Source organism: Phaethon aethereus (genome assembly GCF_964289735.1).
Source record: "Phaethon aethereus genome assembly, chromosome: 2".
Classification (NCBI taxonomy): Eukaryota; Metazoa; Chordata; class Aves; order Phaethontiformes; family Phaethontidae; genus Phaethon; species Phaethon aethereus.
The window spans coordinates 159,310,139-159,330,623 of NC_138582.1; the positions used below are offsets into that span (position 1 = coordinate 159,310,139).

The 20,485-nt window shown below is 42.2% G+C and overlaps 1 protein-coding gene across 1 annotated transcript in view; it reads left to right on the forward strand.

The window, feature by feature from the left end:
- The first annotated feature begins 231 nt into the window (after nucleotides 1–231).
- Nucleotides 232–20,485, forward strand: part of ADARB2 (adenosine deaminase RNA specific B2 (inactive)) — a 313,160-nt gene continuing 292,906 nt past the window's right edge. The window contains exon 1 of the mRNA XM_082014841.1: nucleotides 232–1,368. Within this exon, the coding sequence (XP_081870967.1) occupies nucleotides 1,269–1,368 (100 nt within the window). The 5' untranslated portion in view covers nucleotides 232–1,268. The remainder of the gene's footprint in view (nucleotides 1,369–20,485) is intronic.

A 20,485-nucleotide genomic window follows, 5' to 3' on the forward strand; every position in this document is an offset into this window, starting at 1 on the left:
TTCCAACAAGAGGAAGTTTTAGATTAAAGGAGTTCTGATAAACAGCGTTTTATTGTGCTCCTCCAGCCGACTACAAATGCAGTAGGCACTAATGATGACATTAATTATTTAGCATAATTTTTTTCTTGATATCCCTCCATTTTCCATTCACTGCCTAGGTTTCCAGATCCGTATTTTTAAGTTAGATAACTAAGGACTATAGAGCACAGAAGCAGTAGGTCCCTTGTAACTTAAATCAGTATCTTATCTGTTGCATACCCTGGCTTTTTGTAATGAACGTGTAATGCTTTGTAGTCAAGCTTTTCAGAGGAATGCTGTTGTCATCTTTCCTCTCTGTAAAAGCCCCTCTGCTCCCGACACTTTAATTGCACAGTTGCCTAAATGAGGCACTGCAGAGTGTTAATGTATGAGTCTGAGCGACAACACACTCCTCTCTTCGCAGAGCTTTTGCCCTTGATCGTGAATTTAGCAGAGCACGTACCTTAAAAATAACTGGAGATTCAAGGGGAATCGCTACACTTAGCCTCTTGCATAAGGTTTGTTGATACAGGGATCTTTCAACAGTAACTCATATCCTTTCCCTGGGAATAATAAGCATTGCAATTAGTGAACTAGTTAGTAAGTGGTTAGGGAGCATAGCAGCGGCATTTCTGTATTTCTGGAAGCAGAGTGTTCAGTGTCCACATGGTTTCAAGCGGAAAAAAAAAAAAACAAAAACCACAAACCCAGAAAGAAAAGGCTTGAAATCCAGCCTGCAGCCTCCCCTCTTGCAAGCTGCCCCTCCGGCTTCTCCCAGACGAGGCGGCAGGATGTTTTTATTCCCTCCGGGGCCATTCTCCCTCGCTGTCTCCCGGGGGCCGGGCACAGCCGGCAGCCCCCGGGGAGCGGAGTTTGGGGGCGAGGGCTGGCGGAGCTGATGTCAGAGGAGGGCGGCGGGAGCGATTGGGCTGCGGGAGACTTTGCAGCAGCAAATCCGTCCCCCGCGCCCCCCCACCCCCGCACCATTGGCTTCAAAGCGGCCGGTGCCCGGCAACTCGCAGAGGTGCAAAAAGTGGGCGCGGGGCCGGCGGAGCCGCCGCGGCCGCCCCCGGGCATCGCCCCGGCCGGGCTCGGCTCGTCGGGGCGGAGGCGCGACCCCTCGCCGCGGGGCTGGGCAGCGGCGAGCAGCCGGCCCGACCCACCGCGCTATAAAAGCCGCCTCCAGAAAGAGGAGAAACTCCGCGGGAGGAAAACATCTCGGCGCGGTGCTGTTGCGCTGAGGTACAGGCATGACATCCGTCCTGGGCAGCAGCAGGGCGTCGGGAGGGCCGAGCGGGCAGCTGAAATGCAAGTCCAAGAGGAGGAGGAGGAGGAGATCAAAGAGGAAAGGTAAGAGAAATTTACCTTTTTTTTCCCTCCTCCCCTCCCTCTGTCCCTGTCTCCCGCATACACGCCCCAGCAGACACATCTGCTGCTCCTGGGTTTATTGTCTGCTCATGGCGCTCGCCGGCACCGGCCCTACCGCTGCCCCGACGGCCGGTGCGGGGCGGGCGGTGCCGTCCCCGCCGCGCCGACCCGCCACCAGCGGGGTCCGGCCGGGAACCGGGGCGGCCGCCGCTCTCCCCCGCCGACGGGCAGTGTTTGCTCTCCTCCTCGCTTTATTTTGGGCTGAGACTGAACCCCGCGGGGGTGCCGGCGGGCGGGGGCTTCGGCGGGCCCCGTCCGAGGTAGCGCGGTTGCAGCGGAGCTGTCCGGGGGCTCCGCCGGCCCCGGCGCTGCCCCTCCCGCCTAACCCCAAAGTGCCGCCGCCTGACCCCAAAGCGGCGCCCGCCCCGCGGGGCAGAGCGCGGCGCGGAGCCTCCCGGGGCAGCCGGTTGAGCCCTCCAAACTGCCTTTTCTTTTATTTTTTTTTTAGATAAGGCCCACCGAGTTTTGCTATTTCGGTGCTGTTCCTCTTCCCTAAGCAAACCTTTGTTAGGAAGGCGCTAATTGCCGTAAGCATGAGAAGTGAGGCTACAGGATGTCACTGCGAACAGGGACTATGCCCTAGATAAAAGCTCTTCGCAGGGCTGTCCTGTTTTCTCCTGTAGAGGGGATGACACACTACTGCCTGATTTTTGATGTTTTGCCCGAAAAAGCCGAAGTTAACAGACTGTGAACACTTCAAAGTAAAATGAAGGGATACGCGAAGCAGAGTGCCCGAGACGCCCAGCTGCAGCGTTTTTAATTGCGGAGATGCCAAGTCCAAGCGTTTATCTAAGCAGCACATATCATCTCACCTGTAATTGTCATCATTATGTGGGACTAACACAAATTTTAGTCAGCTAGCTCGTCAATTCAAGCTGGTGCTTTGGGTACCTTGTGGCTTCTTCTGATTCTAGAAACCCTAATTTGGAGGCGCCGTTAGATAAGTGTCTTTTAATTATTATGCTAAATCCAGTAAGAACGGTATTGGATAACTTTTTAGAAAGGTGGTAGGGCAGGTTTTGTATAATAACTACTAAAACCTGGGCAAATGCTAAATGCTAGACTGTATCATTCTGTTGTCACTATTTTAACTTTCATGTCTGAACTGTCTATATTCAGACTCATAGTAACAAATAGTGACCTGCACACAAGTAAAAACAACCGACATGCAGGTGTATCAGTACCTCGAGTAGGTGTGTAACCTTGACTTGGTACTCCAGATCTGTAGCATGCTGTAACACATGGGGACAAAGTCTGTGTTTTATGCTCCATTATAGAATAAATTTTAAAATACTAAGCAAAGGGAAAACTCCCCTACTCAGTCTCTTTCAACCTGCTTGTACTCAAGTTGTGCTCTGGAGACTTCTTTATGCTGTGTTTGTTCTAACAAAACTACTTTTCTAGGGAGTTACAAACTTAGCGTAGCCTTAGCTACCCTGTGCTTGGCCAGGAGAAAAGAGTAATCCGTTAATCTATGCCATGGAGGAAAGGTGCTTTGTTATAAAGGTAAATTATAAGTGTTAATTTTCTTTCTAAGAGGCAGACAAAAGTGAAGGTCCTTCAGTAAGTCTATTCTGATGCTTCCTTTGTTGCTCTGTTTTGCCAAAATAAGATGGAAGTTGAACATCTTTAAAAAACCACAAACTTGCTAAACAATAACTTGGTAGATGGCAGCTATTCGCAGAACATGCAGCTGGAGGTTGATGGCATTCTAGAAAGTGCTTGACTGACCAATATCAATAAGAATATGAACTTGAAGAGTTCAGGTTTTTTATTCCTCCAAATGTGTGATTGTAATCACTTTCCAAATAATGGAATTGGTTAGTGTACTAATTATAGGGAGCGATGCTTGTGTTCCTATGATTTTGATTTTCTTTTCTATATAATCACAGTATGTATGCATAAAAATACACATTCCTGTAAATTTATGCTGGCAAAAAATGCCTGTAACTTCAGGCACACCCAGTATAAAACCTGTTGGATTTTACTACTCTGCTAGTTTATTTACTTACCATATATTTCTGTGGGTTTTTTTGATGGTATTTAGTACAAAGATGTTGTTTAACAAACTGTCTATCCTGGAGACTAGTCAAGAAAATGTATATTAGGCTTATAAATGACTACGTTTTATGAGAATTCATATGGGCTCCACTATTTTGCAGGTTTGATCTATTTAATAGATTGTGAAAAATCTTTTTCGAGACTTACACCAAAGACACTCGCCTTTAACTATTCTCCAGCACATATTTTGTTTTTTAAAGCAGGAATACTTTTAGTAGATGATTTAAAGCATGTAACTATGCACGTATGTTTACACATACACAGACACAGATAGCTATGGACACGTGTAGACAAAAGAAATTCACTCTAGTCTTAAATTTAAACTGAGTATTAATCAGAGTAAGGAAATGAAATTATCTGTCACATCCCTACTCCTTATAGAGATGGACTCAACAAATTATTTATACAATTTAATATATTTTATTACATATGATCTGTGCTTAAAACCAGGTTGAGACTTAGCCTGATAGAATATCTAGGAATGTGTAGCAGTGGAAGCAAATATTGTTCTTTATTTAATAGCATTGTTTTTCCCCTTCTGATTTACTTTCCATGTTTTCAGTCATATTTTTGTCCTGGTTAGTGTGAATTATAAGTTAATGTGTCTGGGTATAGCACGTTGCTCCATTTCTTTTATACCTGGATGCTCTGTTTTGTGAGTTTCCTGGGGGCAGAAAGCAGGTTCAAGCAAGGAAAGCAAATAACATTCTCTGAATAGCTAAATTTCCCTGTGTATTTAGACTAAAATCCAGTAAAACACACGTGCCGCAAGAGACAGAATTTCCGTATATGCAAATCAAGCACTGAAAAGTGTAGGAGACACTGAGTGTGATTACAGTGTACAATGACATCGTCCAATAATGAATTTGCATGCATCTTATTTTTATGCTTATGAAATCCAGCTTTCATTATAAAGATCCTACCTTGAAGACTTAACATTAAATATCCATGCAATGAATATCACATCGCAAGCATGTTTTTGCATAGTGATTCCATTCAGTTTTACACTACACACAGAAAGTGTGTTAAAGCTGAAATGTGGATATTCATAGCCATTCGTTAGATTAGTATAGGTAGGAATATTTTCATTGTCATTTAGAAAATAAGTATGTTAATTCCCGGTGGGAAGTAAATATCTTAATTTATCAAAGACCTAATGAAAAACAAATACAGATGCTTACCAAATTATCTGCATACTAATTCCATATAAAAGCAGCAATAGGTATTTCGTATTTCTCTCTCTGTTTTGTTGGTTTTATCTGTGTGTATAAAAATACCAAAGGCCAGAAAACTTTGCCTACTGATTTAGATAAATCCATTTTAAACTAATTTTTAGGGTTTTATAGGAAGTTGCTGGATTTGTGGGTTCTTGTGTTTTCTCCAGGGCTCTGGAATACGGCAGAGTACTGGCAGAATTCAGCTCAGCGGCCTCAGCACAGTTTGTGCAGATTTCATAGCCTGTGGTATAGATTTTGAAAAGAAGGCTTGTTTTCTGAGATAAATGATTAAAAGTAGACCAAACCAAAGCAGAGTTGCCATTTACTAAATACTAAAAAGGCCACACTTCAGCAGCCTCCAGCAACTTCTTGGAGATCAACATTCAGAAAGTAAGTATGAAATGGGTGATTGGAGATATCCCACTTCTGAGTTATTTTCCAGTAAAAGACAACAAGTAATCCACCCTATTTGTAATTCTGTGTTATAGAGCTAGCGATTAAAGTTAATTACTGGAAACAGGAGGGAATCGGGTATCCCTGATGTGGTAGAAAGCCATGGCCAAGGCTGTTGCTGATACAACGGGGCACGAAATAAAAGTTGACAGAATAAACTAAACAAGGGCAGCAAGCGGGTGAGAGAGGCAAAATGATTGTGAAATGAAATTCCATGAAAAATTAATGAAATAGAAAGATTGTGCTGAGGACGGAGGGAGGAAACCAGCTTGGTTCTTCATCATCCTGCAATGCCAAAGTAATAAATGAGCATGTTTCATCTTGGCAAGGTTCAGGGACACAACTCCTTCCCCACAACAGGATTGCGTCGTGCTTCAAGATGTGTTCCGCTTATCTCGTCCCCTGACAGCTCGAGAGGAAGGGACTGGATTTGGTGATAAAATTAAATTGATTAAACCTTTATCCATCATCTAATTTGGAACCTTTCTTTTTTCTTTTCTTTTTTACTATTACCTCCAATTTCTAGTGATCCGTGTAATGACAGCAATTTGAGATAGCATCAAGGACATTAGCTACGATGACTGAACTTAAATTTAGAATAAAAATATGGGATTCATGAGTCCATATCTAAATAGCAGATGATTAGGTTACAGCAGAGTTGGTTATATCTTCCTAGCAACAGCACGTGTGAGGACAATAAAATGGTGCATTTTACTTTGAGAGAACAAAACATTTCAACTTCATCTCAAAGTATTAATTATGTTAGTAGAAAAAGCACTCATAATTACTGACCATATCTTACATGTGCAATGGCATATATAGCCATTTTTACCTCTTTGAACACAGAAATTGTCAGACGTTTTGCGTTCTTCAGTGGCGTTGCGGAGGCATATATAGCTAGTGGCGTAGTATCATACTGTTAGAAATTGCTTCATATTGCTTAAGGTTTTGTAGCTTCTCCTTGGTGATTTGGGTAGGGAAATTGTCCCATAAGGCGAGAGGTTTGCTTACAAATTCCAGTTTAGGTGGTATTGATGGAGTTTATAAAATACTTAACGGCAGCCCTTTCTGAACAGATACCCTACAAATGGAAAACGTTGCACTAAAAATTAAAGGTCAGATGAAATTGCCTTGTGAAATATTAAAGCCACTAAAGGTCTGTGCAAACTGTTTTCTTAGGTTCCTTTAATACTCTTTAGGTTAGCAAGTCACATTAAAAAAGCGAACAGTCGAATATCTGTCTGATCTCTGTTAATTCTACTACTTTTGAATTACTGCTGTCCAATATTGTATAGGTTTTACAAGTAGTAATGAACCTGAATTGATCCCTGTTTATAGCTAACTATCTCTACAACCTTTCAGGCACTTTACCATTTTTTCCATGTAAACTATTAGTTATCCAGACAAAAAAAGCTGATATGCATCAGTAGATAGATCATTCTCAAGGCATCTGTGATGAACCTGACATTTTCTGCATAAAACAGCTCGTTTTGCCTGCAAATTATGTAATTTCCAATAGTAAAATGAAGTGCTTACCTTCCTGCTCTAGCTGACCTTTGTTCCCCGCTTTATGAATTTGAAACGAAGCAGCCAGCCCAGAGGACTTTTTAACAGCACATTGTGATATATACGGTATTAAAAAGACCGCTTTGTTAACTGGCGGAAGCAGCTTGTCAACCCATACTAACAGGCAACTCTCCCCGAGTCATAAAATAACCAATTTTAATGCTTTAACAGAAAGCGTTAAATAAATGGTGTTATCGTTGTCGTTCAGTCAGTCTAGAATTTCTTGCTTCTTATAACGGGTTTGAAATGTGAAGACATATTTTTGGGACCCTGAATTAACAATTCCCGCTCCGGACTAAGGACTGGGCATCGGTGTGGATGGTTTAATGAAAATCTCAGCTAAGTAAAGCGTGATAACAAGGGAAACACAGAGCAAGGCAGAGTGCGTGAAAAGCAGGATGGCTAATATTGAAGCTATTACAGTGCCATTAATGAATGAAAGGTGTATTTTCACGGAGTATATTCAGTTCCATTGTGGCTGTTCTAGCTCCAAAATATGTACTAGAAATGGTGAGGATTCAGAGACATATGGAAAAGGGATTGGAGATGTGTAAAATTTCAGTAGAAGAAATTTGGTAAGATTTGTATTGTTTACTTTGGTGATAAACTTAAGAAAGAATACAATAAAATCAATATAAAGAAGGAAAGATTATAAAGAAGGTAAACAGGCTACTCTGATTTATTCCTGATTTTTTATTTACAAAGACAGAGGCCTTTAAGGAAGCAGAATTTCAGCATGTTTAATAGGAGTGGAAGGACTTTTTCTGTTGCAACAGTACGTAGCTGGCCTGGGGAATTCATTCATTCAAGGTATGGAAAAACAAAACTTAGACGTGTAGGGAGTTGAAGAATTTGATGAGCTCGGCTGAGACTAACGCTGCAAAGTTTGCTGCTCACTTTAGTGAATGTAGGCTTGGCTTTAGGTAGGATACATTAAGAAGGATTTGGTTTTTTTAATATGAGATATGAATCCTCTTTTTCAGGAAATTGTCTGACTCCTGATTTCCTTGGATTACATGGAAAGGTGATTTGTAGGCGGGTTAATCGCTCTTGTTCACGGTGGGGCTCTTTGCACTCTCCTCTCTTCCCGCAGCTGAAGCTGTGGTGCGGCGGTTCAGGAGGTGCCTTTCTGCCCGGCTTGGCGGCGGTGGCCATGCGCGTCCCTCCGCCCGTGCGCCTCCCAAAACCCAGAGCAGAGCTGAGAAAGGCAGGCGCGTTTCCTTGGAATATTCCCGACAGCTTTTTTGAGTCGCCTTCCTCTCTGTTTTTACTCAACGCCCTGCATGACGTACGTAAAAATAGACCAAAATTGAGACCGATTCCCAATCTCTTACTGTGATGCTGTAGTGAGGTTAGGAGAATAAGAAAGCTAATACACATCCCCCTTTCTTACTCCCTCGGAAAAAGAAACAAAAAGGTCAGATAACGGGGTGAAAATGGACTTTGTAAACACGTGATGATTTGTTAAGCAGAAGAAAGCACAGTTACTGGCGTGGCTGCTAGCGCGTCGTCATCAGATGAACGTTGCATAGTAGGGGATTACCCCTGCGAGCCGTGGCTTCGTGAAAGTGTTCCTGCTGGGTTAGGGTCTGGTCCCAGCTATTGCATCTGACTCTGGAGCTGTGCCACTTGAGAGTGCCCTTTCTGACACCTCCGGTATGTGCTGGTGGCGTTTCATTTGTGGTTCGGGACTGAGGAGTGAGCAAGAAGTAGATCTCAGCAGTATACTTCATGATAAAGTGTGATACCATTTCCCCCATTTTTACATCACCTTTGTTCCTTATAAGAGAAATGGTGCTTAAAACTCTTCGCAGAGTCACCTTTCTCTAACTGCTAATGAAACATCAGCATGAAGAAGCAAAGCTGCTGGGAAGTGTGGGAAGAAAGTAGAGTTTGACGGGTATTTTATCTCCCAGCTCCATAGAAAGAGATTGACACACAACAAATTTTATGCAGTTGCCCACTTCTTGCCACTTCTCGGAGACTGTGAAATGGCTATTTATTCCTTAAATAGTGGGGTTTAACAAATGTAAAATGATGGCTATCAAGCCAACTGTAATAATGTATTACCTTTGTATAAGGCCTGATGCTGCTGCCCTATTCAACGGTAAAACTGAAATCAAAACTTCTCAGCATGAGTCAGGCTGGCAGAACTGTGCTGCTATATACATGCTTGTTGTGCCTAAATATATGTACATATATACATTTTTGTATGAAAGACACACTTTTCCTTCAGCTGTCTAGTTGTATGAAATGAATGACTATAATAAACTCCAATTTATATTAGACAAAGGGTCTTAAAGCCTGTAGAGTAAAAAAAAAAAATTACATTAGGGATTAGTTTTTATATTACATTAAAGGATCTTGTTTAGAGATGTAAAAATAAAATACATTTTTATCATTTGTATATTTATGCATATCCATCCACGCTGTATGAACTTGTCATTTTAAAATACATATAAACATTCTCATTGCGTTTGTGTATGATCTTCCTCTATGTAATACTAATAGTCTTACAGACGAATCGCAAAGGCACACCTGCACAAGGATTATAAGGTTTTTCTAGACTGGGAAATAAATAAATGAAAGAAACTTGTTATAAGACAGATTTTTCAGGCTATTTCTATACTCTATTTTTGTTTTCTAAGTAATTCAGAATAGCAAAGACAGATGCTTATGCAGGAGCCTGTAATACTCATGTCAGGAAACCCCGAACCTTTACCAAAAGGTGGATTTGGTCTTAAATTTCTTTGTGTGCTGATCTTTCTCCAGCTGAATCTTACGGAAGAACTGACATGACTGGGAGCAGAAGCCAACCCTGAGCTCGTGCTCCGTTTTACATCCGTGCCAGCAGCCCTGCCACCAACCGCCGGGCAAAATGCCTCTGGATCCTTGAACAAGATTTAACTGAAATTAACTTTCGTTAGCTGATGTCCCGCCCTCATGCCAGTCATGAGGTGTTATTTGCGTGTCCATATCAACGGTGATTTTGGGAGGCGAGGGGCAGAGCCGCAGTGGTCTGTGGTGCCTCCATTGTTGAGCAGCGCAGACAGTAATTAAATTGGAGCTCAGCTCTGGCTGCTCGTGGGTTTAGGAGTTTAAAAGCAAGAGCACAAGAAGGGAACGTTCTCTGGTATCACTGACCTCCTGCAGCAGGTCTCCTCCAGCTGCAGCTGCTGCAAAGATTATTGATTGATCTGTGTTTATCACTTACTTATGCTAAAGCGTCTGATGTGTGTCTGCAAAGTCTGTTGTTTCTAAAATCAAGGTACTTGAATCGTTTTCAATTCGTGTTTATAGTGACCAGTTTTTACAGCGGTATGACAGAGGTTTGCTTTACCTGGTGCTGTGCCCACAAGGAGCACATTTTGTGCCTTCAGCTGAAATCCGTGAGCACAAGTCATTCGCTTTTTTTTTTTTTTTAAAGAAAAAAGTTTCACTGTGCGAATCCTTTCAATTTCATACACGGGAAGAAGAGGGAATATAGAGTATTCAAGCACAAATGTGAAGCATTTCAGTTCTGCCAGAACAAGTCAAAAGCTAGTCTTTCTAGGTTAACTTGCACCCTGCCAGTAATACTTTCTAAATGAGACTTTAGCTCTGCATTCATTTTGTTAAAAAATCATGAAGAATTTTGGAATCTTTGCACATTACAGGACAAGGTGTAAACTGTAAGGTTAAAACAGGCAGTAAGATGCTAACAGTACCAATTACCAGAAGATTGTTGTTATGTGTAAAAAAAAAAAAAAAAAAAAAGTGGGGAATTAAAAAATGTACTCTGGTTTTGATTAGTCAGAAATTACGTCGCCCTTTGCAGTTTAGAAACGTGGTTTGTAATAGAAGTAGTTTAACAGAACACTGCTCTATAGATTGGTTAGCACAGGCACATTTTTAAGCAGGTGATATGTTCTGCTTTAATGGGGTAAGAAAGCGCAGTCGAAGTTTTGGCAGATTTTCCTGAAGGCTACCAGTGAATTCCTTATTAAATTTATACTTTTATGATGGGGCACACTGGGCTGTTTTTCCCTGCCAGTGACTGAGATCATCCTTCTCTTCAGGTAATTCCAACTCATCCTAGCTGGCAAGGAGTCTTATTGCCCAGAATTAATAAAAATGCAGCAGCATAATCATACTAGGTGCATGCTCAAAGTATTTCTGTAAAGTTGTTATTAACTCACAGACAGGCCACGTTGCCCCAGTTTAGAGAGGGGGAGACCGAGGCAGAGCAATTCATAAATCCGTTGCAGAACTAATTAGCAAGAGGTAGGAATTCAGGAGCCTGTCGTTCCAGTTCCAAGGATCACGTGAACCTGTTTCTGGTCCGTACCTATCTTTCCCGTAGGTGCATCAGGGCTGTAGTTTCATCGCATCGCTTGGGTTTGTCATTGCGAAATACTGGTGAGACGTGGCAGGTCCCTGGGAGCGCCGCTCCTTTCGGGGCGGACAGCGTGCCGCGCTGCGCGCCGGCCGTCGGAGCTCGCCGGCAGGAGCGGCTACAACTCCGGCCTGCGAGGCAGCCGGCTGCGTTAGTTTGCAACGCGGTTCTGCCTGACGGCGTTCGAAAGAAGAGGGCGTTTTATTTATTTATCTATTTTGTATGTAAATAAATTCGTGGGGATCGGATTCTTCCTTGGTGTTTAATCACATTTGCTCCTCAGTTCCTGGGGGGCTTTTGATTTCTCCCAGAACGGCTTGTTACACACGCTGAGGGCGAGGTTTCTATGTATCCGAGTTTACATTTAAAAGGCAAGTCTTTCTCCAATATTAGCAGCGCATCACTGACAAATCTGTAGAATAATTCCGTTTTTGTCACATGCAGTGCTTCCTTCAGATGCTGTGAGAGTTTGCTTATGGAATTGATTGTTACAGATTTTTTTTTAATGGGATTGCTCCTTTTAGATGAATCACTTAATTTCAATAAGTTTAAATATTATCTAAATTTAATAACTTTTATTTCCATTAAAAATCTTGGTAACAATGCCTACATTTGTACCTCGCCTGTAGTTCATCAATTTTGTATACGCACATGCTTCTTGGAAGACCGGGAAACTATTCCACTTAGCTAAAACCACTGTAAATTGACTGTACTCTTTTAACCATAAGATAGTTCTTTGACTAAAATGTGGCAGACAATTCTAAGATGAAAAAAAGAACCAAGTCCTGGTTTCTGAGTCTAGGAAAATAATTCTAAAAGTTAAAAACAATTTTAAAAAATCTATTCCCTATACATTATTACTTTAATTTTGCCTCAAAAACCTCCAAGCCCTCATCAAGAGTCTCCAAAATTAAATGAAAGGAAGAAGCCACAAATTACACACTGCTTTGGGTCTTGTAAAGTGCTGTTTTAATGGGAGTATGAATTAAACACTGATGAAGCGGTCTCAATCTATTGCATTAACGATTAAAAAGAAACCGCAAAGGCTCCAAAGCGCCACTCGTAAAACATGGAGTATGTAACCCTGAAGATCCATGGGTTTATCACATATTTGCACTTTTTGAATTTCTTTCTTTCTTTAACAAAACACGTCTCTTTCTTCCCCTTCTTGTTGTTGTTTAATCTCCTCAGGTGTACCCTCACCTGTTGAAGGATCTGTTATTCATACAAATTATAAGAATGAAAGTTTGTATGAGATTGGTGGCTGGATCGCACCAATATATCATCAAAGTAATGTATGGCCTTGCTTCAGCAAAATCACTTGTTCAGTCATTCCATTGCTGCTCAGAAAAGCAGTAAATAAAAAGTAACAAGATCTGCATACAAATATACAGGTGCTTAATTTTTTTTGTGGAATCAGAAACTGGATAAGAAGTTACTATCCTTTCTCTAAAAATTTTCTATATGTAAAAAAGTTTGTAATGCACTTTCTTGCCAACACATATTTCTTAGGGCTCATTCTATCTTAGCACATTTAAACTGATCTTCCTACCACTTCCTGAGCTGAAGGAATGCTTCTCTGACGCTGGCGTGTAAAGTTGGGTTCTGTGCTGTTTAGACAGAAATGGGAGACAGCAAAAAGTAAAGGTAAGTGGCTGAGACTGTTATTCTAATGGCCGCTGTAGCAAAAGCAATGTGTGTATCGTGTGCGGGCGGTTGGATGAAAAGAGTGGTTTGTTAATCTTGGTTAATCTTGTTAATCTTGGTTTGAAATAATTTTTGCTGTTGTTGGTTTGTCCCCTACTATATTGGTGGGAATGTTGGCGTCGGGCACGTACCGGTCTGCAGGGACGGCCACGCACAGACCTCGTACGGGCAGTCCGCTGAATTTCCGTCTGTCATTTCCCTGGGCTCCAGCAGGTTGATACCAGGTTGAGTTGGCGCATTGTAGAAGAGATGGTGATGACTCACTGAAACCCGCATGGCAAAAAGAGACTTTTCAGTGATCATCAGCACAGGCTTTGCACAGAGGTGAGGTACAGGCGGGCAGGCATGCTAAAGGCACGACGAGATGTGATGCTCATCTGTGACCAGAAGCATGGCTTAAGGGCAACAGCCGAAGGGCTCCCAAACCAAATGTAGAAACTCGTTTCCATCGGCCCTTTCTAGCAGACAGCTTGTCTCTCCTCAATGTTGACAACATATTACATAAATTTCCCTGCAACAGCTTGTTTCAGAAACTTTCCCCAGTAATGTAGATTAAGTTAGAATTCTGTTTTGACTGCTTTAATGCATATTCATTAGATAAAAGCCTAGACAATTTATGTGATAGTTTCACTAGCAGGTGGAGTATGTTTTAGGATTTGATGGGCATGGGATTTGCTGGAATAATCTCAGAGAAATTTGGGGGATTATTTTTTATAATGGGGGTTTGTATGAAAAGTGAGAACGTAAGCAGATTTGAAGGTGATTTCATTATGTTTTCACATTAGTTTGCTTTTACCATTTTAAACATAGAATAAGTTCATACTTTGAACAAATGAAGGTCTTTTAGGGCAAGCAATGAACCATGCAAATAAATGCTACCTAAGTAAATACAGTTTAAAATTGCATAAATAGTAAGCGGCAATATTTCTAAAGGGATATCACTTTATTGTGTTTATTTTCCAAAATAGTAAAAAGAACTAGAAAAAATATTTTCTATTTTCACTTGTATGAAGTTCACTTTCATCCATTATGTACATTAAGGTTATAGATTGATTTTTGTCAAGTAGGTAATATCACAGAAAATAGGCATGCATCAAAATTGCTTGTTGTGTATTTGCGAACAAAAGCACAATTTCCCTTTTTGTTTCCACTAGAAACATGTGAAAGATTGAGAGCAGAATCAAGATTAAGAGAATAGGAGCCTGATCCTGCGCTGTTACACGGGAATCTTTCTTTTTCAGGAGCTCCAGGCCCTACCGTTTATGGGACCTTCATCCCATAGGTCATCCTCACATGGATGGTCACATTGTCTTCAGTGCAGATGGACCTCAGTGGTGATTCTTAGGGGGGTTAGGGTCATGCTAACTGGCATCAGTAGTGGATCACTGCCAAATTAGAGTTTCAAAATGAAAACAAGGAAGTTAAAATCTCATGCTCAGGAAAGCAGTTTTATTTCATCCCTACAGCACAGCATCAGAATGTAACATTAAAGGAGGTTTAAAAATACACTTGCATAGCACAGGAGTTATCAGTCTAGACTCCCTGTCTGTTGAATGCCTGGCAAGTATCAGTAGCAGTTCAGTATCTGACTGAAACACAAATCATCATGTAAAAATGCTAATAATTTCTCTACACTGTTTTGTTACTAATAGAACTTCAAAGCTATGAATGCATATGTTTATATTCAATTTCTATTTATATACTTAAACATAAACGCTCCAGTACTATGCATATTAATGTGCCAATATGTGCTCCAGCAACGCGTGTATTAACGTACGTGTATATGTAAATAAAGGGCTGAACTCAAAGAAAGTTTTGTCCTAGGCTTCATAAGGAGCTTGGATCAAACCCAACCTTTTTAATAAACATTGGACTGAATTTGCAAAAATTGATTTGGTTCATAACATTGTCTTTTTGTTGTTGGTTTTTAATTCTTAAGCACAATTTTTTTATGAGCCGCATCATTTTCACAAGGTTGTGTAGAGATGTTTCTCTGTTGACAGAGCTGTTTCCGTACTCCCTTCACCATCCTCCTTTGTCTTTCATGTTTTCAGTGTGCTTTAATCATGTTTTATAATCCCCTATGCCCTTATAACTGATTAATTAGCAAACCTTCAGTTTCAGGCTCTGAATTTTTCTCTCAGGCTCAGACCATTTATAATCTCAGCTGAAAAGACAAGATTGAACATATGCCTTGTAATTCATCTCTTTGTATCTTGTACCCCTCATGATGATTGTTTGTTCTTTATTATAGCTGGGGTTTTTAAGGGTGAAACGTTACACTGCATTATCTGGGCTCTTAGCCTGAAAATAAATCCACGCAGATGGGCTGCAGGGAAATAGTGAAAGTCAAGGAGTCTACAACTCAAGTTCTTTTGTAGAATGTAGGACCTCAAAATGTCCATTTTTTTTCAAAAATCAACTTAAAGAAACTGTGACTGAGAAAAGATGATAGATTAATTTTTTCTGTTCAGAGCTTTCATCAGTTTATATTTTCAAAATTATCTTTGCAAAGATTCAGCATAGAAACATACGTATATTTGTATATTTTTGAAAAGTAAATAAATCCAACAGTTTCATTCAATCATAGGACACCAAGATCTATGGTTTTCAGAAAATCACATTATGGGGCCTGCAGCTGTACCAGCTACTGGTGGCAGTGAAAGGACCGTCCTTCAGAAGTTCAGGTCTGAGCTTCCCTCAACTCCTTGTCAAGATTTCTGGGTGAAGCCTGTTTGCTCAGAGCTTGTGCAGGGAGCATTTTTCTCTGCTGCACCTGCTGTGCACATTTTTTTATACAGTTGGGATCAAGATTTTGAGGGATTGAAGGGGGATCAAGTACCTATTTGCCATTACATATTTCCAGCTGGAAACCGTGCGATGGCAAGTTTTCTCTCCCCCTCATCCCTCGCGCACAGCATGAAGGGATAGCGGAAGAGTAATTTTGCCAAGACATTGTATGTTTGTCAGGACAGGTAGAAGAGTGATGAAAAAAATGTTTCTTTGCTCATCCCACCTACTGTCCTAGTCACCATCTCAAGCACCAGCTAGCAGCACAGAGAGGATTTACTTCTCCGAAAGGAACTGGCTGTCTCCAAATGTCACGTAATCTATGCAGAAGTTGCCGATTTCTCCTTTCCGCTGCAGCTGATGCCCATGTGGACTTGTACCTCCAAAGGACCCCGTTCTCTTCAGCCCGAACTGGGCCGAAGGGGGTGTTCAGGCTCTCCCGTACATAATTTCTTGTATCGGTTAGAGGCCTGAAGGTGCTAGCCCACAGCTGGGGTCTCTTGCAGCTATGCGTTTCTGTTATTCATGCAGTCTGAGCCTGTCAAAATCTGTGAGAGCTCCAAGCGCTTCTTCTTAGTAGGGTTATTACAGGGTTTGGAATGATACTGTAAAATAATGTAGCGATAAATATTTTTATTGCATAAATATAAGAGGAAAGAAAACAGCTAATGTCTGATTTTTTTTAACTGATTTTTTTTATTTCTTTCACAACTCTGTGTGATTATCCACGATCTTTGTAGGTACTGGATTAAAAAATAATTTCAAACATGAGTAAGAAATTACATGTGCAGAAAAGTTCGTTTCGGCTAGAATTAGCAATGTGAAGCACCTTTCCGAGGCAGGGATTCCAGTCTGGTTTCCCTGAGGGCACAGAGCAAGTGTAGCTGTGACCAACGGAGCGCATGAAGCATTTTGAAATAGTCTCTAGCACTTATTTCTTCCTCCACAAAGAACTAATTTTAAATATTCCAGCAGGCCTTTCAGGAGATACGGCATCTTTCCCTCCTGACTGTCTCTTTTTCCTGTAAGGTATTTCCTTTCTCGCAGTTGTTTATTCACTTGCAGCCTCATATTGCCCAGATGCATTGCTCTCAGCCTCTGTGTGCGACAGCAATATGTCAGGAAGGAGCAGGTGACTCTGATGCAACTTGGCTAGACTGAATTTTGGGGCAACAGGGTATTTCTTCAGAAGATCCAATGTCTCAAGAGTTGATGAGGCTTCAGGGAGATGCAACATCCCACCTACGACAAGATATCCATCAGAGGGAGAGCTGATGTGAGACTCGCACGCGAATTGCCTTCTGCATGTGCTTTCCACTGAGCATGGCCAGAAAGTCTGTTTTATGAGGAAGTCCATGAGCTCTGTGTGTGTCTCTCCAGGTGCAGGTCAGGGACGCTTCAGTTCGGCGTGTACTAGTGAGCTGCCAAAATGCCGGGGTCACAGGATGGTCCAAATAGCAGCTAGTTCTGCTGGATATGCTCACGTGAACCTATGAGAGATGTATTACCAGCTAGGGAGTCACACAGCCGTGTTGCTTCTATGTCTCCTGGAGGCGTGGTGGGAGCACAGTTGGTCCCCCCAGCCCCATCAGCAAGCAAGGTATGTGTCTTACCTGGTGTTTATCTGGGGTTTGGGGCAGGTTCACACACTTGCAAAATGGATTTCCACTAAGGAAGCTCTGTTCTGAAACTGGCAATGCTGAAACTTAAAATTATCTTTTCCTTTATTACTAGGACATATTTTTAGGTCCTAATTCATGTCTCGTGTGAAGGCAGTTCTCCCACTCCTATGTTGGGAGTACTGAACTGGAGTCTGAGGGCTGTGTGTTACATTTTCCAGAAATAGGTGCTACCCAAGATTTTGAGTGTTTACATTCTTTGCCTTTTAAAAAAATGCACCCACTCTTTTTAGGCCTGTACACCATTTAAAAATAGTGAAAAAAACAAGTACAAACTGCTATCCTTTGTTTTCTTGTCACTCAGTCCTCATTTTTATTTCGGTTGTGTGGAGGGGATCTTTGCTTAGCTGGTTTGCATCTAGATGCCGCAAATTGCAAAAAAGTCTAGAATACGGGCCCAATTCCTGTTAAAAGAATTTGGATGTCTCCTGTTTCCTGCAGTCTCCTCTTGAGCTGCAGTGCCACAGCTGTGGTCACCCACAGGCACCTGAAGCTGGTTGCGTCCTGCTGTCTTCAGCGGTCGGTGTGAGGCCAAATCCAGCAGCACGCCTACGTTACTGGCCCGTCGGAGCACCTGCAGCTGGTGTTCGCGGAGCTAAACCCTGGTAGAAATGCCCTCTTGGGAGCCCTAACTGCAGCAAGGACAGTTCTGGCCTTCGGAGGAGGCTCCAGCTGATGCCGTCAGGCGGCAGCAAGAGGATTTTGGAGAAGAGCCTTCACCCCACCACAGCTGGGGTGGAGAAGGTGGCCAAGCAAGCTGGCGAGCCACGGGAACCACGGCTACCATGGCTGGAGGCCGTGATGCCACAGCCCCTGCCCTGCTGCATGGCCCTCCACCCGGCACCCCTGGGGACATGGGCCCAGAGATCACTGGATCAGCGCCAGTGGCTGTGAAGCACGGAGTTCAGTGGGACTCCACTCATTAAAAAACCCCACTGGCACGCAATTTACTGAGCTATCAAGCTAGACGATGAACTCCAGTGAGGATGGATGTTTATTTGCTCCAGAAATGCAGCCACCTTTCCCATTAGCGCTGGCTCTGCGGTGGCAGCGGCCTGCATTCGTGTGCTGGAGCCCTCCCTGCCCGCCCTGGCTGCAGGCACGCGCTTGGGACGTGTTCTTCATCGGCTTTCAGGTGTTGCTGGCCCCCGCTGAGCACTGATGGTGTTCGTGCTATCCTGACAAGCACGGAGGGCGGCCCTGCAGCCCGTATTCCCAGGAGCCGCTCCTAGGCGTGCAGGCTGTCCATGGGATACCTGCTTGTCCAGCTGTTGCGGGAAGTGGCCTTCACGGTCACATCGCCGTGATGGTGTGTCGTGGTCTCCTAGCAGAGAGCGCTCTGGTCTTGGACCTTGTCTGCAGCCGTTGTGCTCGTACCTGGGAGATCCATTCTGAGGAGCAGAGAAACAAGATTTTAACAGCACGCAGTGCAGCAGGGGGGCTGTCTCGGCACCTCTGTGTTTGGAAGGTAAGCCGAGCCAAGCAGGCTCTGGGTCCTGCCACTCCACAAAGTATAAATATAAAAGATGTAAAATATGTATGTTTTGCTACAGAACAGGGATGGAATTATACATCAAATAAAACCTAAAGTAATTATTTTATTTTTTTAAAAAATAAAGCCTCTTATTCTGTCCACATACTTCACAGACTAATATCGACCCAATAACCACTGTCTTGAAAAAGAAAAGAAAAAAAGCAGTGTATAGAACTTGGGAAAGATATGTTTCATACCTTTACGTAAATAAGGCAAAAATAAATGAGACATTTAGAAAATGCAAATCAAATCTGTTCTTTGTTTTAATCTATTGTTATGGGAGTTTGCAATAGGTAGGATTAGAGAATGATCACTGAGAAATATTGGTGTACTGAATATTTCAAATCACTGAGGACTCTTTCATTTAAAATAAAAACATCAGCAAAAGGCTGTATCAATATATGAATGGAGGGGTATCAGATATTCTGCTACTGCAAAAAATTAATAACATAAGTCATTAGCATTAGTGCAACTTGCTTCTCTTTCTAATTTGCAGCCACATATCTAGATTAACTGTAAAATATTCCTAGGTTTAGGACACACTGTCCTCCATTGAATGCTTAGCCTGGAAAGGTTATTAACATTGAATGGGGACTGTTCTCTCAGGAGAGCTGCAGATAAAATGACCAGGGAAAGAAATAGCACAACTTCTCAAATTAGCATAATTAGTAATTATCTCTTAATAGCCCCACTTGGCTTTGGAGACTTGGCACTTGAAATTCCGCTTAAAGTTCAGTGAGGAAAAACAAATTTCACGCTGAAATGTCTCAATAACACAGCTGAGCTGCTGAGGTAATCGTCTGGTTTAGGTAAAGGGAAGGAGATGAACATATGGATAGGGAAGATCTTTCCTGTAAGCACTGTGTTTGTGTTTGCATATGCAAAGCGCTCGAGTCTTAATGGTACAATTGCCACTTTCTCTCTGGGCGAGGGGAGGGCAGGAGGATGAGTGGGACTTTCCTCTCTTTAGCAGAGGGAAATAGATAAAGATAATAAACTGAAATGAGGAAATTCCATTCATTTTGCACCAGAATAGTGTAATTTCTTTTGCAAGTCTAGCTGAAATAAAAAGCCCAGAAACAAACAAACTAAGCGGCAGATAGAAACAGCAGCCGTTATTGTAGCCAGTGGCAGAACTAAAACCCTCCCAAATGGGGACGACTCTCCAGTATTTAACTCAAGGCAAAATTGGATGGATAAGCACAGGGAGCCTAGTAACCCTAATTTTTTTCTTTCAGTGGCAAGGAAACAGATGGCTCTCTTAAGATGCTTTCGGCTGGGAAAGAACAAAAGCAGAAGAGAAATATTTACCATTTTTACATACCTAAAGCCCAGTCTTCTTTATCCCCAGGCAGAAAGCGATTTATCAGCCCATCCTGATCGAAACAAGCCTTTGTTATTAAGAAGGCACATTTTGATTTACATGTTGCACAGCTGGTTGGAAGCTTTCCACCAGGAAACACATATACAATTGATCAGCCTTCCTAAACTAGTTTGAAATAGGAAAAGAAGTTTTTTCGCTCTACCCGCTTTGGCAGGCAAGGCCATCCATGTTGGGTGCCAGCACATCAGTAATGGATTTATTGAGGTGATGGTTTGAGGGACTTTTGGGGTTCTTTTTGTGGCAGAGAGATCTGTATATACATTTTTAAGTGAC